At 40.6% G+C, this 25,911-nt stretch overlaps 1 protein-coding gene across 3 annotated transcripts in view; it reads left to right on the top strand.

Moving 5' to 3' along the window:
• GHR (growth hormone receptor) overlaps positions 1-25,911 on the top strand; it is a 346,262-nt gene that overhangs the window by 153,502 nt on the left and 166,849 nt on the right. For all 3 annotated transcript variants that reach the window (XM_049863072.1, XM_049863064.1, XM_049863056.1), the window contains exon 2: positions 15,461-15,541. In XM_049863072.1, coding sequence (XP_049719029.1) covers positions 15,472-15,541 — 70 coding nt within the window. In that variant the 5' untranslated portion in view covers positions 15,461-15,471. The remainder of the gene's footprint in view (positions 1-15,460; positions 15,542-25,911) is intronic.

A 25,911-nucleotide genomic window follows, 5' to 3' on the forward strand; every position in this document is an offset into this window, starting at 1 on the left:
CATCCACTCATCCACTCAAAGTCATTTGTGATAGACAGATTTTTCTTTATCATCCCCAGTGCCCAGTCAACATTTCTCAATGATATTAAGAAGGCATCAGAAGCAGATTTAAGCTAAGAAAAATTGACTTTTTGTGTATTATTTACCTACACCAAAACCTCCAGTAACTTTCTTGTTAACATAGGTTGAAAATGCTATTTCACTCGTCACACTTTGTTCATCTGATTTTATCTCCCTTTACTCATTATCCTGAACCTTGTTATCTACCCCACTAACTGCCTCACCAAGTCTTTGAAATCTGTGAAAAATCTGAAGAAAAAATTCAAGCCTCAACTTGCAATATTGAAGGATTTCATGGGCAAAACACTGAACAATGCAAGAAGCATCAAAAGAAGATGGGAGTAAAATATACAGTCACTGTACCAAAAAAGAATTGGTTGACATTCAGTCATTTCAAGAGGTAGCGTATGATCAAGAACCAATGGTACTGAAGGAATAAGTCCAAACTGCACTGAAGACATTGGCAGAAAACAAGGCTCCAGGAATAGATGGCACACCAATTGAGATGTTTCAACAAACGGATGCAGTGCTGGACGTGCTCACTTGTCTATGCCAAGAAATTTGGAAGACAGCTACCTGGCCAACCGACTGGAAGAGATCCATATTTGTGCCTATTCCAAAGAAAGGTGATCCAAGAGAATGCAAACATTATTGACCAGTATCATTGATATCACATGCAAGTAAAATTTTGCTGAGGATCATTCAGAAGCAGTTGCAGCAGTACATTGACAGGAAACTGCCAGAAATTCAAGCTAGATTCAGAAGAGGACTTGGAATGAGAGATATCATTGCTGATGTCTGATGGATCATGGCTGAACGCAGAGAATACCAGAAAGATGTTTAACTGGGTTTCATTGACTATGCAAAGGAATTCAACTATGTGGATAACAAAAAATTATGGATAACATTGCAAAGAATGGGAATTCCAGAACACTTAATTGTGCTCATGAGGAACATGTAGATAGACCAAGAGGCAGTCCTTCGAATAGTAACTTCGTGGTTTAAAATCAGGAAAAGTGTGCACCAGGGATTTATACTTTCATCATACTTTTTCAATCTGTATGCTAAGCAAATATTCTGAGAAACTGGACTATATGAAGAAGAACTTGGCATCAGGATTGGGATACGACTCATTTACAACCTGTGATGTGCAGATGACGCCACCTTACTTGCTGAAAGTGAAGAGGACTTGAAGCACTTACTGATGAAGATCAAAGACCACAGCCTTCAGTATGGATTACACCTCAACATAAAGAAAACAAAAATCCTCACAACTGGACCAATAGGCAACACCATGATAAACAAAGAAAAGACTGAAGTTGTCAAGGATTTCATTTTACATGGATCCATAATCAACAGTATGCAGTAGTCAGGAAATCAAACGATCTATTGCATTGGGAAAATCTGCTGCAAAAGCCCTCATTAAAGTATTAAAAAACAAAGATGTCACTTTAAGGACCAAGATGTGCCTGACCCAAGCCATGATGTTTTTAATCACCTCATATGCATGAGAAAGCTGGACAGTGAATAAGGAAGGCCAAAAGTAGTATCGACACCTTTGCGTTATGGTGTTGGTGAAGAATATTGACTATGCCATGTATTGCCAAAAGAAGGAACAAATCTGTCTTGAAAGAAGTAGAGCCAGAATGCTTCTTAAAAGCAAGGATGGCGAGACTACTTCTCATACACTTTGGATATGTCATCAGGGGGGATCAGTCCCTGGAGAAGATATCAATGCTTTGTAGAGGGTCAGTGAAAGAGAGGAAGACCCCCAATGAGATGGATTGACCCAGTGGCTGCAACAATAGGCTCGAGCATAACAGTGATTGTGAGGATGGGGCAGGACCGGGCAGTGTTTCATTCTGTTGCACATGGGGTCACTATGTTTTGGAACCAGCTCAACAGCACCTAACAACAGCAACAACCTCCTCACAATTACTACCCTAAACATGCAAATTTGCACTATCTAAGCTTTTACCCAGGATACAAGTTTCCCATACACCCTCCTCCTTCTTTTCCTTACCTATCATAATCTTACCTGTCATTTAGTTCTAATTTTAAATCCTTCAGTTCAGTAGCTGATTTTTCCCTACTCTGATCTTTCATTTTTAGGTACTGCCTTAGTTATCAGAAACCCTGGTAGCACAGTTAAGTGCTAGGGCTGCTAACCAAAAGGTCAGCAGTTCGAATCCACCAGGCACTACTTGGAAACTCTATGGGGCAGTTCTACTCTGTCCTATAGGGTCACTGTGAGTTGGAATCGACTCGATGGCAATGGGTTTGGTTTTTTTTGGGGGGGGAGGGGAGGATCTTAGTTATCTAGTGCTGCTATAACAGAAATACCACGAATGGGTGGTTTTAACAAAGAGAAATTTATTTCTTCACAGTAAAGTAGGCTAAAAGTCCAAATTCAAGGTGTCAGCTCCAGGGGAAGGCTTTCTGTCTGTATGCCTTCTCCTCAATGTTACCCCAGACTAGGAGCTTCTTCTCCCAGGGAAGGTCCAAAGGACATGCTCTGCTCCAGGCACTGCTTTCCTGGTGGTATGAAGTCCCCAACTCTCTGCTTACTTCCCTTTCCTTTTATCTCTTGAGAGATAAAAGATGGTGCAGGCCACACCCCAGGGAAACTCCCTTTATATTGGATCAGGGATGTGACCTAGTAAGAGTGTTACAATCCCACCCTAATCCTCTTTAACATAAAATTCTAATCACAAAATGGGGGACAACCACAGAATATTGGGAATCATGGCCTGACCAAGTTAGTACACACATTTTGGGGGGGACATAATTAAATCCATGACAGGTATGCTATTTCTTTTAGCACTTTCGTGTGCCTATGTTGCATAATTCTTCTTGAACAGTGTTTTTGATTGCTTTTACCTGGTATATTCATTTCTATAGTGTCTTAATGCTAGCAGGCACTAGTAGAACAACAAACACTAGTTTTAAATTAAAGCAAATTGAATCAATTATTTTCTTTACCTGGAGCTGGATATAACATGTTGGAAAAATAATATATTTAACCTCCATTCCTCCTCATGTATTTATGATCTGTTTTATAGCCAAGGAATAAAATTTGGTATATCATAGGCTGAACTATGTAACTTGGAGGCCTCTTCTGCTGGGCAGTCTACAGAATTAAAACTCATGCCAGATGGATTACATTGGTTTTCAACTGGCTCTCCTTAGATGGAGGGGGAGCAGGCAAAATGCCTCAGGCATTGAGGGTGGAATTGGTGTGAGTTCCATCATGCAAGAATAGAAGCCCAATTTTTTTTTTTCCCCTGCAGAAAATCTTGCCATGAGGCTGTGGCCAAAGAATGCATAAATATCATAAGAAATTTAGAGAGGGATTCTCCCTAGGAAAATATCTCAAGCTTTAAAAACCCAATAGGCTAAGGCACAGTTTGGTAGATTCCTCTGAACAATAGCTGCCTCAACTTAGGTTATAAGTACAGTGTCTTAAAAAGGTACTTTGGATAGATTCCTGTACCTCTAGGTTAATAGATATGTGTGATAAATTGGGGTAAATGGGTAAAAAGAACTTCAGGGGAAGAGGAATAAAGTAACTTTCTTCTGCCCAGATCTGCTGCCTCCTTGATAGATTTACGCTATCCTCTCCTAGGGATGTTTTATCTCTAAGCTACAATCTAATAAAGAAATTATCTTCTCAACTAGAGCCTGCCACATGGGACTTTGCAAAGCTGGTTGGGGGCAGTGTAAAATCAAATTCAATAGAATGTCCTTTGACCTGGGCCATGTGGTGGTGCTAGAGAGAATTCACTAGGGGAATTCAAAAAAATGAAAACCCATTGCCATGGAGTCCATTTTGATTCATGGCAACCCCATGTATTACAGAGTAGAACTGCTCCACAGGGTTTTCTGGGCTGATTGCCAGGCCTTTCTTCCATGGTGCTGCTGGGTGGATTTAAACTGTCAACCTTTAGATTAGCAGTCATTTAAAAATCATTCGTGCCACCTAGGGACCTCAGGTGAGTACAAAGGGGATGGCTTTTGGAATCATTCCCACTGAGCCAACATCAGTCTCTAACGATTAGCTCTTACTGAATCCAGTCACATTTCTTTATCTTCCTCCCTGCTCCCACCTCGAGTTAGAGTGTTGAGTCAAGTTCTCATGCAGTGCTCCCAGGGGCAGTGGTGAACTCTTCACATCTCTTATTTGGGAGAGCAGCAGTTTCACATATCAGTTACCACAGGAGTGTGCAAACAGCTGGTTAATTTTTCTTCCTGGATTCTGGTTTGTTTGTCTGTTTTGTTTGTTTTATTTTCTTTCATGAGATAGAATGTGTTCTGTAGAGATATATTTGGCTTGTAAGCAAATTGTGATAATTACAGTTCTTTATTTGAGAGATGTGGAGTTTATTTGTAGGCGGAAGCTTTCAAAAACTTGGCGATAGGAAAGGGCCCACCTGCTGTTCATGTGAAGCAAAATTCACTTATATCTGGCATCTGTCATGTCCCTTTGAGATAGTTTAAGAGGTGACTTCCAAACCAGAGAAAGCACTCTTCTGAAAAGTGCAGACCTGGCTCATATCCTTAAGTTGGGAAGCAAAAAAAGCTGCCTGGGAATTGAGGGTGTGTTCTTCTAATCTTGTGTCAAAATAAATTGCGCCAATAGGGGTTTCTTTACCTGGCACTTAGCAAGTGTACAAGGAGTGATTACTAAAACTAACACTATACACATAGTCCAAACCCAAACTGCCATCATGTCGATTCTGACTCATAACGCCATATAGGACACAGTAGTACTGCTCCGTAGGGCCTCCAGAGCTGTAAATCGTTATGGAGGCAGACTGCTACATCTTTCTCCTGCAGAGTGGCTGGTGGGTTCAAACCGCCGACCTTTCAATTAGCAACCCAGTTCTTAAAAAAATACTATATTTTAGATTGGATTTGAAAGGAAACATTCAGTTACCAACAGGATGGCATTTTTAGCCTATTACATATTTTATTTAGTCATATATACATATATATATATTTCTGCTGGAGTCTTCAAACTATGATCACATAGCCTGTTCACCTAGGAGTAAAGAACATAGGGAAAGATGTTCCATGGTTCACCCCACCAGAGTAGATGAGGCTGATACAAGGATGTTAGCCCTCTCGATGACCCCAAGAGGAGTCCATGCGCATGCACCTGGCTATTCAGAAGCACAAAGATATTCAGTTCACGTAGAGATGTGTTTTCTTAAATAAGAGTTTCTTTAAGGGCACAGGATTATATGAAACAGATAATGGGTTATCTACTGTTTAGAAATGAAAGTATAAAACATTGACCAATGCATTAAAAAAAGAAGAAAAAAGTGCTGTTAAATCGATTCCCACTAATGGCAACTCCACCTGTGATGCAGAGTAGACCTGCCTTATGGAGTTTTCATGGCTGTGACCTTTTGGAAGCAGATGCCAGGCCTTTCTCCCAAGGCAACTCTGGTGGGTTTTGAACCACCAACCTTTTTATTAGTAGCCCAATTTTTTTTTTAATGCTTACCCATTTGTGCCACCCAGGAATTGCATACCTATTCAGATTTATGCAGCGGTAGCTGAGAACCATACTTGTGTGTGTTAGGTGCTGTTGAGTCAGTTCTGACGCATAGCGACCCTATGGACGACAGAACGAAACACTGCCCAGTCCTGCGCCATCCTCACAATCATTGCTGTTGGAGCCCACTGTTGTAGCCATTCTGTCAATCCATCTCGCCATTCTTACTTCTGATGAACATTCTGGCGTACTTCTTCCAGGACAGATTTGCTCATTCTTCTGGCAGTCCGTAGTATATTCTTACTCATCTTTTCAGGCTGATTAAGGATAACAAGAAGGGCGTTTTCATTATTTTCAAGTGTGTAGAGAAATCAAAACAAGGCCCTGGTGAATCCAGTATGCCTGAGAGACTTGTAAATAATGTGATTATATAAATAAATATATGCAGTCATGCAACCCATAACATCCATTCGGGCAGCATCCACGGTCCCATAAGATTATAACAGAGTTCAGAAATCCTGATCGGAGAACAGGACGTAGTGGATTTAGACATGTTGCACTCGACAATCACAACTGTCCTCAAAAACAAAAAACCCTCCAAGCTGTTAAAAGATCAGCTCCATTGCAAGCTACAAAAAAAAAAAAACCCAGTGCCATCAGCTAACAAAAATATGAGAGGGACCTATATCTGATATGGAGAAATTGCTAATGACGTGAACTGAAGACCAAACACAACAGTTGAATTCCTCCCAGCACATTGACAACCACTGCTAAGGCACAAACCTTGTTCAAGATGCTTAAAAAAAAAAAACAGGACCAGACTACGATATTGAGTTCAGTGCTAGCTCTGGGTGGTTCAAGAGCTTCAAACAGTGTTTTTTGCTGCATAACTTTTTGTTTTGTTTTGTTTTTTGTTTTCTTTTATTTATAATTTTTATTGTGCTTCAAGTGAAAGTTTACAAATCAAGTCAGTCTCTCACACAAAAACCCATATACACCTTGCTACACACTCCCAATTACACTCCCCTTGATGAGACAGCCTGCTTTCTCCCTCCACTTTCTCTTTGCGTATCCATTTCACCAGATTCTAACCCCCTCCACCCTCTCATCTCCCCTCCAGGCAGGAGATATCAACATGGTCTCAAGTGTCCACCTGATCCAAGAAGCTCACTCTCACCAGCATCCCTCTCCAACCCATTGTCCAGTCCAATCCATGTCTGAAGAGTTGGCTTCAGGAATGGTTCCTGTCCTGGGCCAACAGAAGGTCTGGGGGCCATGACCACCAAGGTCCTTCCAGTCTCAGTCAGACCATTAAGTCTGGTCTTATGAGATTTTAGGGTCTGCATCCCACTGCTGTCCTGCTCCCTCAGGGGTTCTCTGTTGTGTTCCCTGTAAGGGCAGTCATCGGTTGTAGCTGGGCACCATCTAGTTCTTCTGGTCTCAGGATGATGTGGACTCTGGCTCTTGTGGCCCTTTCTGTCTCTTGGGCTCGTAATCGCCTTGTGCCCTTGGTGTTCTTCATTGTCCTTTGCTCCAGGTGGGTTGAGACCAATTGATGCATCTTAGATGGCTGCTTGCTAGTGTTTAAGACCCCAGACGCCACTCTTCAAAGTGGAATGCAGAATGTTTTCTTAATAGATTTTATTATGCCGGTGGATTTAGATGTCCCCTGAAACCATGGTCCCCAGACCCCTGCCCCTGCTACGCTGGCCTTCAAACCATTCAGTTTATTCAGCAAACTTCTTTGCTTTTGGTTCAGTCCAATTGTGCTGACCTCCCCTGTACTGTGTGCTGTCTTTCCCTTTACCTAAAGTAGTTCTTATCTACTATCTAATTAGTGAATACCCCTCTCCCACCCTCCCTCCCTCCCCCCTCTCATTACCACAAAAGAATATTTTCTTCTCAGTTTAAACTATTTCTCAAGTTCTTATAATAGTGGTCTTATATATTTGTCCTTTTGCAACTGACTAATTTCACTCAGCATAATGCCTTCCAGGTTCCTCCATGTTGTGAAATGTTTCACGGATTCCTCACTGTTCTTTATCGACGTGTAGTATTCCATTGTGTGGATATACCATAATTTATTTATCCATTCATTCGTTGATGGGCACCTTGGTTGCTTCCATCTTTTTGCTATTGTAAACAGTGCTACAATAAACATGGGTGTGCATATATCTGTTTGTGTAAAGGCTCTTATTTCTCTAGGATATATTACAAGGAGTGGGATTGCTGGATCGTATGGTAGTTCTATTTCTAGCTTTTTAAGGAAGCGCCAAATCAATTTCCAAAGTGGTTGTACCATTTGACATTCCCACCAGCAGTGTATAAGTGTTCCAGTCTCTCCACAGCCTCTCTAGCATTTGTTATTTTGTGTTTTTTGGATTAATGCCAGCCTTGTTGCAATGAGATGAAATCTCATTGTAGTTTTGATCTGCATTTCTCTAATGACTAATTGTCATGAACATTTCCTCATATATCTGTTAGCTACCTGAATGTCTTCTTCAGTGAAGTGTCTATTCATATCTTTTGCCCATTTTTCAGTTGGGTTATTTGTCTTTTTGCAGTTGAGTTTTTGCAGTATCATGTAGATTTTAGAGATCAGACACTGATCAGAAATGTCATAGCTAAAAACTTTTTCCCAGACTGTAGGTAGTCTTTTTACTCTTTTTACTCTTCAAGTCTTTGGATGAGCATAGGTGTTTGATTTTTAGGAGCTCCCAGTTATCTGGTTTTTCTTCTACATCCTTTGTAATGTTTTGTATACTGTTTATGCCATGTATTAGGGCTCCTAACGTTGTGCCTATTTTTTCTTCCATGATCTTTATCGTTTTAGATTTTATATTTAGGTCTTTGATCCATTTTGAGTTACTTTTTGTGCCTGGAGTGAGGTATGGGTCTTGTTTCATTTTTTTGCAGATGGATATCCAGTTACGCCAGCATCATTTGTTAAAAAGGCTGTCTTTTCCCCCATTTAACTGTTTTGGGGCCTTTGTCAAATATCAGCTGCTCATATGTGGATGGATTTATGTCTGGATTCTCAATTCTGTTCCATTGGTCCATGTATCTGTTGTTGTAGGAGTACCAGGCTGTTTTGACTACTGTGGCAGTATAATAGGTTCTAAAATCAGGTAAAGTAAGGCCTGATTTTTTTGTTCTTCTTTTTCAGTAACGCCTTACTTATCCGGGGCCTCTTTCCCTTCCGTATGAAGTTGGTGATTTTTTTTCTCCATCTCATTAAAGAATGTCATTGGGATTTGGATTGGAATTGCATTAAATGTATGGATCGCTTTTGGTAGAATAGGCATTTTTATAATGTTAAGTCTTCCTATCCACGAGCAAGGTATGTTTTTCCACTTATGTAAGTCTCTTTTGGTTTCTTGCAGAAGTATACTTTAGTTTTCTTTGTTTAAGTATTTTACATCTCTGGTAAGATTTATTCCTAAGTATTTTGTCTTCTTGGGGGCTACTGTAAATGGCACTGATTTGGTGATTTCCTCTTCGATGTTCTTTTTGTTGGTGTAGAGGAATCCAACTCAATTTTGTATGTTTATCTTGTATCCCAATACTCTGCTGAACTCTTCTATTAGCTTCAGTAGTTTTCTGGAGGATTCCTTAGGGTTTTCTGTGTATAAGATCATGTCATCTGCAAACAGAGATACTTTTACTTCTTCCTTGCCAATCTGGATGCCCTTTATTTCTTTATCTAGCCTAATTGCTCTGGCTAGGACCTCCAGCACAATGTTGCATAAGAGTGGTGATAAAGGGCATCCTTGGCTGGTTCCCGATCTCAGTGGGAATGTTTTCAGTCTTTCTCCATTTAGGGTGATGTTGGCTGTTGGCTTTGTATAAATGCCCATTATTATGTTGAGGAATTTTCCTTCTATTCCTATTTTGCTGAGAGTTTTTATCATGAATGAGTGAACTTTGTCAAATGCCTTTTCTGCATCAATTGATAAAATCATGTGATTCTTGTCTTTTGTTTTATTTATGTGGTGGATTACATTTATTGTTTTTCTAATGTTGAACCATCCCTGTATATCTGGTATGAATCCCACTTGGTCATGGTGAATTATTTTTTTGATATGTTGTTGAATTCTCTTGGCTGGAATTTTGTTGGGGATTTTTGCATCTACATTCATGAGGGATATAGGTCTAAAATTTTCTTTTCTTGTGGTGCCTTTACCTGGTTTTGCTATCAGGGATATGGTGGCTTCATAGAATTAGTTTGGGAATATTCCGTCCTTTTCTATGCTCTGAAATAACTTTAGTGGTAGTGGTGTTAACTCTTCTCTGAAAGTTTGGTAGAACTCTGCAGTGAAGCCCTCAGGACCAGGGCTTTTTTTGTTGGGAGTTTTTTGATTACCTTTTCAATCTCTTCTTTTGTTATGGGTCTATTTAGTTGTTCTACCTCTGTTTGTGTTAGTTTAGGTAGGTAGTGTGTTTCTAGGAATTCATCCATTTCTTCTAGGTTTTCAAATTTGTCTGAGTATAGAGTTTCATAGTAATCTGATATGATTCTATTAATTTCAGTTGGGTCTGTTGTAATATCGCCCATCTCATTTCTTATTTGGGTTATTTGCTTCCTCTCCTGTTTTTCTTTTGTCAGTTTGGCCAATGGTTTATCAATTTTGTTGATTTTTTCAAAAACCAACTTTTGGTCTTATTTATTCTTTCAATTGTTTTTCTGTTTTCTATTTCATTTAGTTCAGCTCTAATTTTTAGTATTTGTTTTCTTCTGGTTCCTGTGGGTTTCTTTTGTTGCTCTCTATTTGTTCAAGTTGTAGGGATAATTCTTTGATTTTGGCCCTTTCTTCTTTTTGGAAGTGTGCATTTATTGGTATAAATTGGCCTCTGAGCACCAGTTTTGCTGTGTCCCAAAGGCTCTGATAGGAAGTGTTTTCATTCTCATTGGGTTCTCTGAATTTCTGTATTCCATCCTTAATGTCTTCTATAATCCAATCTTTTCTGAGCAGGGTATTGTTCAGTTTCCAAGTGTTTGATTTCTTTTCCCTGCTTTTTCCATTATGGATTTCCACTTTTATGGCCTTATGATCAGAGAAGATGCTTTGTAATATTTCAATGTTTTGGATTCTGCTAAGTCTTGCTTTATGACCTAATATATGGTCTATTCTACAGAATGTTCCATGTGCACTAGAAAAGAAAGTATACTTGGTTGCTGTTGGGTGGAATGTTCTATGTATGTCTACGAGGTCAAGTTGGTTGATTGTGGCATTTAGATCTTCCGTATCTTTATTGAGCTTCCTTCTGGATGTCCTGTCCTTCACCGAAAGTGGTGTTAAAGTCTCCTACTATTATTGAGACTGTTTCTCACTTTTCAATGCTGATAGAGTTTGTTTTTATGTATCTTGCAGCCCTGTCATTGGCTGAATAAATATTTAATATGGTTATATCTTCTTGGTGTATTGTCCCTTTAATTATTATATAGTGTCCTTCCTTATCCTTTCTGATGGATTTAACTTTAAAGTCTATTTTGTCAGAAATTAATATTGCCACTCCTGCTCTTTTTTGATTGTTGTTTGCTTGATATATTTTTTTCCATCCTTTGAGTTTTAGTTTGTTTGTGTCTCTAAGTCTAAGGTGTGTCTCTTGTAGGCAGCATATAGACAGATCTTGTTTTTTAATCCATTCTGCCACTCTCTGTCTCTTTATTGGTGCATTTAGTCCATTTACATTCATGATAATTATGGATAGGTATGAATTTAGTGCTATCATTTTGATGTCTTTTTTTGTGTTTTGACAGTTTCTTTTTCCCACTTGATTTTATGTGCTGAGTAGATTTTCTTTATATATTGTCCTTTCTTCATATTTGTTGTTGTTGATTTTGTTTCTGCTGAGTCTGTATTTTTCCCTTGTATTTTATTTTGATGAGTAGGATAGTTTGTCTCCTTTGTGGTTACCTTATTATTTACCCCTATTTTTCTAAATTTAAAACTAACTTTTATTTCCTTGTATTGCCGTATCTTCCTCTATTGCCATATCTTCCTCTCCATATGGAAGGTGTATGATTACATTTCTTAGTCCCTCTTTATTACTTTAATGTTGTCTTCTTTTATATAATAACATCACTGTTACCCGGTTTTGGGCTTTTTTTTTTTTTTTTAATAATCTTGCTTTGGTTTTTTGGATTTCCCTGTCTGGGTTGACTTCTGGTTACTCTGCCCAGTGTTCTAGTCTTGGGTTGATACCTGATATTATTGATTTTCTAACCAAAGAACTCCTTTAGTATTTCTTATAGTTTTGGTTTGGTTTTTACAAATTCCCTAAACTTGTGTTTATCTGGAAATGTCTTAATTACACCTTCATATTTAGGAGACAGTTTTGCTGTATATATGATTCTTGGAAGGCAATTTTTTTCCTTCAGTTTTTTAAATATGTCATCCCATTGCCTTCTTACCTGCATGGTTTCTGCCAAGTAGTCAAAGCTTATTCTTATTGGCTCTCCTTTGTAGGTGACCTTTTGTTTATCCCTCGCTGCTCTTATAATTCTCTCTTTATCTTTGGTTTTGGCAAGTTTGATTATAATATGTCAAAAAAAAAAAACCAAACCCAGTGTCGTCGAGTCGATTCCGACTCATAGCAACCTTATAGGACAGAGTAGAACTGCCCCATAGGGTTTCCAAGAAGCGCCCAGCGGATTCGAACTGCTGACCCTTTGGTTAGCAGCCGTAGCACTTAACCACTATGCCACCAGGGTTTCCATAATATGTCTTAGTGACTTTCTTTTAACATCTACCTTATGTGGAGTTTGATGAGTATCTTGGATAGGTATCTTCTCATCTTTCACAATATCAGGGAAGTTTTCTGCCAACAAATCCTCAGCAATTTTCTCTGTATTTTCTGTTATCCCTCCCTGTTCTGGTACTCCAATCACTCACAGGTTATTTCTCTTGATAGAGTCCCACATGATTCTTAAGGTTTCTTCATTTTTTTTAATTCTTTTATCTGATTTTTCTTCAAATATATTAGTGCCAAGTGATTTATCTTCAAATTCAGAAATTCTAGCTTCTACTTGCTCAATTCTGCTCCTCTGACTTTCTATTGAGTTGTCTAATTCTGTAATTTTATTGTTAATCTTCTGAATTTCTGATTGCTCTCTGTCTATGGATTTTTCCAGCTTATTAAACTTTTCACTATGTTCCTGAATAATCTTTCTAATTTCTTCAGTTGCTTTATCTGTGTGTTCCTTGGCTTGTTCTGCATTTTGCCTCATTTCCTTCCTGATGTCTTGAAGGGTTCTGTTTATTAAACCTTTGTATTCTGCATCTGGTAATTCCAGGAATGCACTTTCCTCTAGAAGATCCCTAGATTCTTTGTTTTGAGAGCCTGTTGAGGTGATCATGGTCTGTTTCTTTATGTAACTTGATATTGACTGTTGTCTCTGAGCCATCTATAAGTTATTGTATTAGTTTATGCTTGCTTACTGTGTCATAGCTGCTTGCTTTGTTTTGTTTTGGTATACCCCTATGGGTTGCTTGAGTGAGCTAGCTTGATTATTTTTGCCTTTGGAGCTCTGGTGTCCTGTCCCCAGCTGGCTAGAACTGTTATCAGGTATATCAGTCTAGGAGTCCATTCAATTTTCTTGTATGAATTCAGCTCAGGTTTCCAGGTAGCTGATCATCAAGTGTGTGGTACAGGCTCTGTCCTACAGTCTTAGAGGGGCAGGGGTGATTGGTGAATATACCGGTATCTGATTGCAGCAGGGGGTCACACTCTGAGCAAGGCAGGGGGCTGAGAACCAACCCCCAAGTATCTCTGAGGAAAACGTGTCTCTGTTCCCTAGAGCATGCTGGTGGGTGGGTTCTGCAGAGGGACCATGGGCACCCAAAATTTTTGGTTGTAAGGACTGGGAGGTACCAGTTATCTTTGGACCCCTGTTGGGGTGGCTGGGTGACCTGAGTGGAGCTACCAGTCCTTAGGTCCCTGATGTGGGTAGGTGAGGACCTTGTTTAATAGGCAAAGCAATGTCAAACATCAAACACCCACCTCTCCACCTCACAGCTGAAATGGTTGGAGTCTGCCAACATGGGCCTATTCTCCCGAAATAGGCCCACACAGGTCTATGCATAAGGGAAAGGTGCTCAAGGTCCACGGACAGTTTATGCCTGGACAGGAGCTGCTTCTGTCCTGAGCTTCCCTGGTTAATGGAGCTAGCAAATTATCTTTTCCCTCCAATTGCAAATTTTTTCCTTCCCCAAGGCCGGGAGGTTGGCTCTAGGTAATCAGACCCAAGGATTCAGCCGCTGAAGCTGGCTTTGGGGTGGAGGGGGGCAAGGTAAAATATATGCAAGTACTTCGCTTTTGCCGAGCACACCGTTCTCCTCAGGTTACACAGGTGTGAATAGGCTGTGTGGCTGGCTATTTTTCCCTCAGGAAACTGCAGCCGAATGCTAATACCAGCCTGCCGCCACCGCCACCGCCACCGCCACTCCAGGAATGGTGCCTGAGGACTCCCTGTGATTCAGGTCCGGTGACTCCTCTCCACTTTTGAACGGTCTCTTCCTCCCGCTGCCCGTCAGTTCGTGTTCTAAGCTTGCCTTTGAAGCTCAGGGCACCCAGCTTGTCACAAATGTACTCGTTTCACTTGTTTTTTTGGGTCTTTGTTGTAAAGAGGGCTCGCTGGAAGCATCTATTCCACCATCTTGGCTCCGCCTCTGTAGCCATATAACATTTTTTCTTGTGAAAGTGAGTAGTGAATCTGCAAGTACTAATGCAAAGGCAGCAGAAGAATTTGTTGAAACCCTAGATAAACTATTTGTAGAAGGAGGTTATTTGCCCCAGCAAATGTTTAATATGGATAAATCTTCCTTATTCTGGAAGGGAATGCCTGAAAGGACCTTTATCCATAATATAGTGTTCACACAATATCCAAATCACATAGCGTCCTATTTTCACAAAACATATCATGGACATTAACCGATGCGTGACTGTATATTGCAGCTAAGCTTTAGAACAGTTGGCATTCATTGTCAGTTCTCCGAGCTCATTGTAAACGGCCCATACTTGTCTCTTTATCGATCCTGGACTTGGACACCTGGTTTATTTTATCCAGAGAAGTGTATTTCCTCCAGGTAAAGGTGTACACTGCCTGAGGCCTAATGGTACACTCCTTCATGCATCAGGCTGAAGGGCTCATGTGTGGCCACACTTGGGATTCCAGATGGCTGGAAAAGCCACAAACTGAGCCCTCTTGGTGTTTAAGGTCCTCACATTCCTGGGTCTTGCAGAGACTGCATACCCTGAAAACCTCATAAAAGTAAAAACCCACAAGGACATACTGTGTCCTTAGGAGGCCACCTAGGAAGCACAGATGTTTTGTTTTCTTTTGCATCTCACCTTCTCCTTTCTGCTTCCCTTCTAGTTACACATAGTTAGGATGGCTTATTAGCACAGTGTTTGAGGGTTCCTTGAGCTCTTTTGTTCACTGGGAAACAGACAGAAGAAGTGTATTCCAGTGGGTTGTTTTGTTTTTCCTTTTACGGCCTGTCCAGCTCAACCCCACGCTTGGTGATACTGCTGACATGTTTATCTATTTCCAGCTTAAATTAAAGTGAACCACACTGGCCCTGCTGTTGTAGCAGTGCATGGGGGTCATTTGTTGTGAGGTGTTCTATGGCTGTCAGCCAGGATTTGAAAATCTCTGGTGTCCCTGTTATTTCCTGAGGCAAGCACTCTTGGGAAGTAGGATTTATTATACCCTGCTGTTTGCTTCCATAAAGAGGATGACAATATGAGACTTTGGGACAATAAAAAACTAACTAGGCCTCCTTCTGGAACTGACATGTCAGCTCATTGATAGTTTAGCCAGTCTTTAAGCAATATTTAAGGAAAATGGTTCTGTTTTAATTGCTTGGCTTTACTTTACTCTTTCTGTGATTGCAGGCCCTACAGGTATGGATCTCTGGCAGCTGCTGTTGACCTTGGCGCTGGCAGGCTCAAGCGATGCTTTTTCTGGGACTAAGGGTGAGTTCTGCTGTCCTATTCTCACCTCCCAATGTTCTGAAACAACACTGAACTTTATTTGTTAAATTCAAGTTCTTTGGGTGATTTCATTAAAAGATGCAATTTTTAAGTAGTGACAAGTAGGAGGCGTCTTAGCTTTAAAATCATAAAGTAGGAGGACATTTCTAAGGATGTTTTAGGAGGAATAACAGTTGTCATCTTTGGCATCTGATGTTTTCACATCAAAATTAACTCTACAACCATGCTGATAACATCTGTGTTGAGGGCAGTCCAGGTCACTTTGTCCTGAGACTCTGGGAGAGATATTGAAGTGGCTCTGAGTGATTATGAACCTAGTAATCACTCAGCTCATCTGTGACTAAGATTAACATAGCCTATTTCCTGAGTTTAGGATTAAAGCCCCTGAATCATATTCTCTGAGAGCAGAAATTGCAGGTTTCAAATGAATTTCACCTCTCACTCTCTGGGTGATAACCATTCAGCTCAGTTTGAAGGAGAGATACTCGAATTAGATGAACAATGTACCCAAAAGTCATGAGCTTCCTTGGCCCATCCCTATTACTCTCCTTTTTGTATACCCCTCTCCTCCAGAAGGTTTATTCAGACTTAAGTCTCGTAGAAGAAATAACTGGGGAAAAAAAAAAAGTAATTAAGGGGAAGGGAAGAAGGATTTTTCTGCCCAGAAAGAAAAATGCACTCATAAAGAGATGGAAGACTCTTTAAAAGGTCATCTTAGACACTTGATTTTTTCCTTGCCTGAGTCTCAACAGAGGAAAGAGACAACATATTTCTCCCAAGGTATGACACCATATTCAGTTGTTGCTTTATGAATAACAGACTCCCCAAATCCCCGGTCAACTCATTTTGGACAAACAGTTTAACAGCAAAGTTAGCACCTTAGCATGTCTCCCCTGACCTCCCATCCAAAAATAAATCTATAGTAGTGATTGGCTGCAGGTGACCAGAGTAACTAAGACAATGAGAAGGACAAAATGTTATTTTATCTCTTAAAGCAATATCAAAATATTTATAGAAAAGAAGTCATAATTGTTTGAAATATTTTTGGGTCTCTCTGGTGTTAGAATGTCAACGTTATACAAGTCAAACACGGAGAGAATTGGAGGCTCCATTTCAGCAGCTTTTCCCATGGCTGGTTTAGACCCTGGTTCTGAGCCAAAGAATTACAGCGGAGATCCTCTGCTGCTCCACACTCATGGTGGTTTAAATTTTTACTTTCTTCATTAAGGTGACTTTTACTCCACCAGGCAAGATTTGAGGAATTTTAAAAACTTGTGAAAAAAAAAATTATGGCAAAGGAAAATTTAAAATGCATCCCTGGATGGAGGATTAGAGCTCAAATCATGTTTTAGACCTAGAGGGTTAGCCACTTCAACATTTTAGTCAAGTCTTTGACATCATGAGGCGGGAGGAGAACAAAGTACCATTAGCTGGCTTTTATGTTTGCCTTTTGTTTTAGTTATCTGGGGGAACCAGAGCATAAGAAAATGCAATGGTTTATAGTATATCCAAGTCATGTAGCCTACCAGTACTATACATAGTTAAGTAATTTAGCAAAGGAAAAAAATTTTCCTCCCCCTTTTTAAATTTTTTTTTCTTATGGGCTAAGCAAAATTCCTTTGGAATATGTGGCTACTTCAGAGTAGTACCTGACCAGGGGATTATTGAAGATGGGGTGTGATGTTTACATAAGAAGGGTGTGTGTGTGTGTTTCCCAGCTCTGGCTACCTATCTAATATACCAAAAAGCCAAACCCAGTGCCATCGAGTCGATTCCGACTCATAGTGACCCTATAGGACAGTGTAGAACTGCCACATAGAGTTTCCAAGGAGCACCTGGCGGATTTGAACTGCCGACCTTTTGGTTAGCAGCTGTAGCACTTAACCACTACGCCACCAGGGTTTCCCCTATCTAATATATTCAGCCAAAATGAAGACATGACAAGGGCTGATCTCAGATGATATTCATGGGCCATGTGTTTCTGTTTCTGCCAGGTCTGGATTGTAGCCAAATCATTTTCTCCCCCATTGTATAAGGCAAACTAAAAATATAGGTAAAAATTTTTTTAAAAAAGGACAGTCCTGTAGTTTAACAAGCCATTTATTCAAATTCAGCTCACATAGTCAAAGATGTGGGTACTGCTGGATAAGTGATCTATGGAAGCATCACTGGAGAAAAGTCACCTGGGAGCTGATGGAAGAGGACAGGCCTGTATGCCTGGGGAAAGTTGACACTTGAGGCCTTGAGCAGATGCTTGGGCAGATGAGCCCAGTTAGAACTATACTGGCCATGAGAGGATTTTTTATTAAGTGTAATTGCCCTAAGGGAAGTTTAACGAGAATAAACATTGAACACTGCCATCATTGTAGCAGCTGAAGTGTTGCAATAGGTATTTTCTCTGCCTCTCATCCACTAGCTGAGGCACTATATCTGCTCCTCAAGGCAGGTTACATATCCTTAGGGAGAATTTCGTATTCCAGAATCAGAAATGACCAACAATGCTTCATTTTCCAAGGGGTCGAGCCATCGACTGATGACACCAACACTGCCTCTGGAGTGATGCTGTCAGTCAGAAATGTGCATAAAGATTTGATGGATATAAGTATTTTTCCATAGTATGCCTGTTATACGTAGGCTCATAAATCTCTACCATATCACATCAACTGAGCATTCTCTTTGACCTCAGTAATACCTAAAGGTGGGAGTAGGTAAGCTCCTGCCCTGAAGGAGTTCAGCCTAGTTGGGACATGAGGAGCTTCTAGAAATTAATGAGAGACTGTGTAGCTTTAAGGTCTACGTTGTGTAATGAAGACAAATGGTCAAGATGCTCTGAAAAAAAAATAAATCAAGGTGGAGCAGAATAGTTTGTTCAGCAAATTTATTGTACAGATATTTCTTAATCACTTTCTATTTGCAAAGTTTGAACCTAGGACTATGCAGAATACAATGATTCTTCCCTCAAAGAATTCATCCTGAGTTCAGAGATCATGTATGTACACAAAGAATTACAATATAAGACAGTATATATTAACTATTGAAATAGTGGCCTGAACTACAGTCTATAATAATGAAGACGGCAAGATTTTAAAAGGCTGATAAAGGCAGGAGGCTATTACAGGGACAGCTGATAAGATGATACTGGAACAACATAACAAAAAATGCAGAGGTGGTAGATACAAGGTAAACATAGAGAACAGTTCATTCCATTACTGAGTTTATACTGTGTGCAGGGAGCTGTGCTAGGCAGTGAGTGGGCCTTTTCATGCATTTAACATTCAACAAATATTTATTGAGAACTAACTTTGGAGAAGGCATAGCATTAATTTGGCCACAGTGCAGGGTACGTGAGTACTATTTTTCTACGTATCACTGTGGAAGATAAACATAATCCAGTAGATTTGAGTCAAATTATAGAAGGTCTTGAAATGTCAAAAGCTTCATGGAGAAGGCAAGGCTTACTGGGTCTTGAAGAATGGGTAGTATTTGGAGAGGAAGAAAAGAGAGAGGAAGATTATCCCATATCCAGCAACTAATAGTCCTTATAAAGTTGCAGGCCAAGTAAAAGTGCTAACATCTTGATGGAGCATTAATGTATAATATTAATATATAATATTTAGATATAATATATTTTATATAATATTTACATATCACACCAGTTGACACTGAGTCAGTTCTGACTCATGGCGACCCTGTGCATGTCAGAACTGTATCCTATAGAGTTTTCAGTGGCTGATTTTTTGGAAATAGATCATCAGACCTTTTTTCCAAAGTGCCTCTGGGTGAACTTGAACCTCCAGTCTTTTGGTTAGCAGCCTAGTATGTTAACCATTTATACCACACAGGGACTCCTATATATACATGTTTATATAGATGTCCTTTGCCTGATAGATGTGGCTTAAAGCAAAACACATAATTAGCATCTTACCACTCTAAAGATTAATTCTGCAAAAGTTACTGTATCATTCTATATTGGTCAAGGTAAGAAATTTATAGTAGGAGTGAGATGCCATGTCGTAAAGGAACCAGTATCCCCAAGATAATGATCTCTGTATATCTTTGACTGTTTACATAAACATATGCAAACTGACACAACACTTTTTTTTTGAAAGAAGAGACATCTGTTCTCACTGATAACAAATAGGAAATAATGGCACAATGAAAGGGACATTTTATTTTTTTAAATAAACCTATCCCCTACTACATTTGAAGCCCCACAGGGCCCTGTGCAATTGCCAAGACATACCGAGATAATATTTCAAGCGGGTATTAGAGTCACAGAGTCACGGTCACAATTGGTAAACAGTAAAGGGTGTTCCTGTTAAATGTTTTCAGGAATGAACAATTCCAGGCCTTCCATTCACATCAGAAGTAAGGGGAAAAGCCACAGCTCTAGAGATGCTGTGGACTTTGCCATCATCCAGAGGGAAGAAGAAACTTTACAGTCTGTTCTGGTATCATGGCCTGAGTCTGCGTACATCAACAACCCCACGTCACCTCTTCCTCCCAGTATCACAGAGTGGCTTTGGGCCCTAGAGTTCAGTACCTTGCAGCAGACCAGTTTAAGGAACTCCTGACCGTGTCTATCTAGATGGTGCCAACAGAAGATGTGAGCCTTTGCAGACACTGACACAAGTACTGTTTCAGCAAGTATTTACTGAACACCTTTATGAATTCAAGGATGAATTTTAAATTCATGGGCTTGTGGTCTAGAAGAGAAAGAAGACAGACAAGTAAAGAGTTAAATCGTGGTAGGTCTCCTTAGGTTACTAAAGGGTTTTGAGCAAGGGAATAATACTATTTGATTTGCATTTTGGAAATAATGCTAGTGGTAGGATAAAAGTGCATTTGAGGGGGATGAATGTAGAGGAGGATGATTGTAATAGGTCGAGAGAGATGATATAAGCGTTGACAACGGTGGTTAAAAGAAAAAAAATAATAGCTGGATCACAGACAGAGAGATGTCAGGAGACGGAATCACCAGTTCTCGGAGCCCAGATGCATGTGGATTTCTAATTTCAGAAACTGTCAGAGCCTTCTCTCTCCACATTTTCTATCAACATGGCCGATGAGTCACGTTTAATACAGTGAAGTCCTGGAACACAGCTTAGCCTATTACTAGTGAAGTGGTACTTGCCCAGAACAAGCTCTGTGGGAGAGGAGCATACTGAGACTAGATGACAGCACACTATCTAAGCTGCCTTTCTTTTTGTACTTTTTCCCAAAACCCCTCCTGTCTGTGCCTTGCCCAGTACCTGCAGCAGTCTGCTCACCTTTACAGTGTGGTTGTGGCATGACTTCGGCTACCGTGCAGTGAGGGTCCGTGGTGGGACAGTGGCCTGGAACTTCTCTCCATTGTAGTCTCTGGACATTCATAACTATATCCCAAGACTTAACAAATCCTCAAACATTTTATCATGTGAGTGTGTACTTACCTCATGGAATACAGTAAAATATATACAGGATGAGTTGAGAGCAGCTAAGCTTTGTGCTGGGCAGAGTCTGGGAGGTCGGTTAGGTTTACACAGTAGTTAAGTGACTCACCTCTACAAAGCAGCCAGCAATGTGAGTGATTAGGTTTGTGTCTCTACTAATTAGTAAATAAAAGGACTAAGACTACCCAATTATAGTCAGAACCTGGAACATTAAAATCACAGTTGCCAGTGATCTACTATTAGTCATCCACCTTAAATTCCAAAAAGCTTAGGACAAGGTCAGTCCTGGTATGCAAATGTCTGCACACCTCTTTCTTTCAGTAGCCTAAAGTGATCACCAGGCCTTCCTGTTATGGGGTAGATAACAGTGGTGTTGACATGATGTATTTGGAGCCTTGATGGCATAGTGATTAAGAGCTACAGCGAGCTATAGCTGCTAACCAAAAGGTCTGCAGTTTGTATGCACCAGCTGCTCCTTGGAAACCCTATGGGGTAGTTCTACTCTGTCGTATAGGATCTCTATGAATTGGAATCCACTCAACAGCAAAAGGTTTTGGGGTTTATTTGAAGCAAGGTGCTGGCAAAGATTTCTGTTAGATGGACACAGCTGGTTTTCTGCCTCTGACTAGCAGCTATAGCAAAAACCAGTTGTTAAGTCAGTTCCAACTCATGGCAACCCCATGTATGCAGAGCAGAACTGCAGTCCATAGAGTTTCAAGGCTGTGACCTTTCGGAAGCAGGTCACCAGGCCTGTTTTCCAAGGCATCTCTGGGTGGCCAGTTAGTTGTTGTTAGTTGCTGTCGAGTTGATTCCAATTCATGGCAACCCCATGTGTTACACAGTAGAGCTGCTCCGTAGGGTTTTCTTGGCTGTAAGCTTAACGGAAGTAGATGGCTAGGCCTTTTCTTCCAAGGCACCTCTGGGTGGGTTCCAACCACCAACCCTTTGGTTTGTAGTTGAGCGCTTAACCATTTGTGCACCAGAGACTCTGACTAGAGGCTATCCCAGGTTAAACTGTGAGGAAGTTCACGCTGGCTTTGACTAGCCCAGCCAGCCTGAGACCACCCTCTACAGCAAGGCGTCCAGTACACCTCAACCCCCAGCACCTTTTCTTCAGGAAAACCTTCTCAGGAAGAACCTACAATAGGTGGTTTATCTCCTCACAGTGAGTTTAAGTGATCCCCAGTGGCACAATGGTTAAGCACTTGACTGCTAACCAAAAGGGCTTGGAGTCCACCAGCTGCTAAACAGGAGAAAGATGAGGCAGCCAGCGTCTGCAATGATTACAGTTTTGGAAACCCTATAGGGCAGTTCTACCCTGTGCTATAGGGTTGCTATGAGTTGGAATCAACTCTACAGCAACAGGTTTGGTTTTTGTTTTGTTTGTTGTTGTTTTTGTTTTGAGTGAATATAAATCCATCAGATATCTTCCCAGGGCTGGCTCAATTTAAACCTTAACTCTACTAAAAAAGAATTTCAGACATTTCAGAGCCATAAATGAAGTTCCCTTGTAACTACCTGGCTTGTCCACAGAACTATTCCACCTAACTTGTCACCAACAGCCGCAATCCCATGGTCCACCCTCATCTTTCATGAGCAGCAGGTACTGTGGTCCCATTCTGGTTTTTCCAGCAATACTCACATGGGTGTATAAGTCATGCTGCCAACAGTGTCATCTTCAAACCCAAAACGTATCTTCCTCATCGTCTGTTGTTAGCATACAGACGGTGATGATATGTAACATAAACACACTTTGAAATCTGATGCAACTGATTGTACAAAGACTGTACTTCATGGTGCCCTGGTGGGTGATTACTGAACAGACCAGGAGTCCCTAGAGCTTGGAATATTTCTTCAGTCTCAGTTGCAAGTCCTAGTTTTCTCTGGTTTGCATTTCCTAACTGGATTCAAAATGAATTCACAGCACTTCATCACATGCATCTATCAGGGATCTCTGTTTCTGTTTATATAACAACTTACTGGCCTTAAGGCTTAACTGTAACTAATTACAGTGTCTGGGTTACATTCTCACAGCAGTATTGAGGGTATTAGAGCATGGTGGATCATGTCCCAACTATGGAGGAAAAGTTTCAGTATGTCATTCTAAAAGCTTTCAGGAAGAAGCAAGACAGGGAGGGGGTATCATTTCTTGTGGGATCATCTTCTAAGTGAAGTTGTAGTGACATCTGTATTTCAAGTGTGTGGCAAGTCTGAGTTGAGGCTGCAAATATATACAATTTACTTGTTTTCAAATTATTGACCAAATGGCCATTGCATACCCTATAGTGTTGTGGATTTAAAACCCGCAAGAGGAGTTCCTGGGTACCACAAATGGTTACGGACACTACTGCTAGCTGAAAGGTTGACAGTCTGAACCCACCCAGAGGCACCTCAGAAGGTAGGCCTGAGAATCTGCATTGGAAAGGTCACAACCCTGAAAACACCATGAAGCACTCCTACTCTGCACACATGGGGTTGCCATGAGTCAGAACTGACTGAACAGCAGCTAACAACAGTAACAGTCAATAAGCTAAGAATTATAGACTTTGTGAGGAAATAACCCAGTAGGCACTAAGCTCCATGAAGAATTTTTTTTTTTTTTCATCCCTGTATCCCCATCCTCTAGCATTCAGTGTTGGACATGCAGAGTAAATCTTCATTTATTTGTTGAATGAATGAATCAGCATCTAAATTCTGTCCTGGGCCTTCCCAGTTGTACCCCACAGTTGTCACTAATGCTGTCCATCTCCAGTCCTGACCAGGGCAGGGACTGAATTAGGATCTCAGCCCCATCCAATGCGAGGGGCCTGGAAATAGCTGTGCAATGGTAGAACCCAGGACCAGCAGCCTCCAAGAAGTCTCCAGCATCCCTGTCCCCTACCCTAAGCCCTGATTCATGGGCTCTCCCTGTGGATAGAATGAGATCTCGTTTTCTGACTCTATACTCCATTTGCCACCAGGACTGGAACTCTGCCCTAAATTCTTATGCCTGAGAACCTGACACCCTTCCTAAGTCTTGCCAACCCCTTTCTAGGGGACTGAACTCTGTACCCCACGCACCAGTCACTGGTCACCTTCCTGTGTTGAATGAGCCAGTCACCCAGCTCCATCCCCCAGACACCACCTTTATCTGTGTTCCTCCTACCTGATTAAATCTCCTCAAATATTGACAAAGAGAGATATACTGAGGCCTGCAGATGCCAAATCTAAGTTTTCTCTGCCCCTTTAGATGTTGAACTTTCCATTATAAAAGACCCTGATTAAGTATCCTGTGGATAGCTGGATCAGTTTTCACAGACGGACCCCTTAAATATCAGCTGTTTCCAATTTTTTCAATGAGGGCACATCTTGAAGCATGAAACTTTTCAAAGTTTTAAATAAGTCAAAATTATATTGACAAAATCCTCAATTTCTTTATATCTGAACATGAAAAAGAAGGTATTTTGTGTATCCTCTAATTTTTTAGCAAAATCTTGCAATGTTGAGAATAATTGACTTCCTAATAACTGTATGTTCTGTGTTAAGTATTAACAGATTTACATTGTTGGTGTTAGTTACCATTCAGTCGACTTCAACTCATGGCAACTCCATATACAATAGAATAAAACGTTGCCTGGTCCTGTGCCGTCCTCACAATTGATGATATGCTCGAGTCCATTATGGTGGCCACTGTGTATTTTGAGTGTCTTCTACCTAGGGGACTCATCTTCCAGCACTATATTGGACAATATTCTGTTGTGATCCATAGGGTTTTCATTGGCTAGTTTGTTTTTTTTTTTTTTTTTTTTAGTTTGTGGAAGTAAATTATTAGGTCTTTCTTCCTAGTCTGTCTTAATCTGGAGGCTCCGCTGAAACCTGTCCACCATGGGTTACTCTGCTGGTGTTTGAAATATGGTGGCATAGCTTCTGGCATCGTAGCAACACGCTAATCGCTATAGTACAACCAACTGACAGATGGTTGAGATTTACATTAATGGAGGCTGAATTGGTGGTATTTGACCCTATGTTTTGGGGAGCCCTGATTTTCTATAGTGGTCATTTTTTAGGAGAGGACCATTTTGTGGATGCTTAACATTTAGGACATATCCTCCATTCGCCTCCACCCCAAAAGATCAGCAATTGGAATCCACCACCCGCTCTTTGGAAACTCTATGGGGCAGTTCTACTCTGTCCTATAGGGTCACTATGAGTCAGAATTGACTCAACGGCAACAGGTTTGGCTTTTTTGGGTTTAGAGAGAGAGGGTTTAGCAAGAGACACTGAAAAGAGACACAGGTATGGGATTTTGGGAGTGAAAGCACAAAGGGAGTCTGTGCACAAAATAATAAATGGATCTGTATCAGCAACATCTGCTACAGTGACTTTGGTATTTCATACACTCTCTGAGCCTCAGTTTTCTCAGGAGGAAAATGACTTGTTTAAAGCCTTCAAGGAGGTAATGCCAGTAAAGGACCCTGTTAAGATTACGTAAGTAAAACCAACTCAAACTAAACCTATTGCTGTTGAGTCAATTCTGACTCATAGCAACCCTATAGGACAGAGTAGAACTGCCCCCATAGGGTTTCCAAGAAGCAGCTGGTGGATTTGAACTGCCAAACTTTTGGTTAGCAGCCAAGTTCTTAACCACTGCACCACCAGGGCTCCACAGAAGAAAAACACATACATATCCAGTATCTGGTAACTATTAACCATTAATGCCAAAGATGAAGAAATTGAAGATTTTTACCAACTTCTGCAGTCAGAAATTTATCAAACATGTAGTCAAAATGTGTTGATAATTACTGGTGATTGGAATACAAAAGTTGGAAACAAGAAAGAAGGGTCATTAGTTGAAAAATAGGGTCTTGGTGAAAGAAATGATGCCAAAGATTTCATGACAGAATTTTGCAAGACCAATGACCTATTCATTGGAAATAACTT

This window comes from Elephas maximus, chromosome 2 (assembly GCF_024166365.1).
Source record: "Elephas maximus indicus isolate mEleMax1 chromosome 2, mEleMax1 primary haplotype, whole genome shotgun sequence".
Lineage (NCBI taxonomy): Eukaryota > Metazoa > Chordata > Mammalia > Proboscidea > Elephantidae > Elephas > Elephas maximus.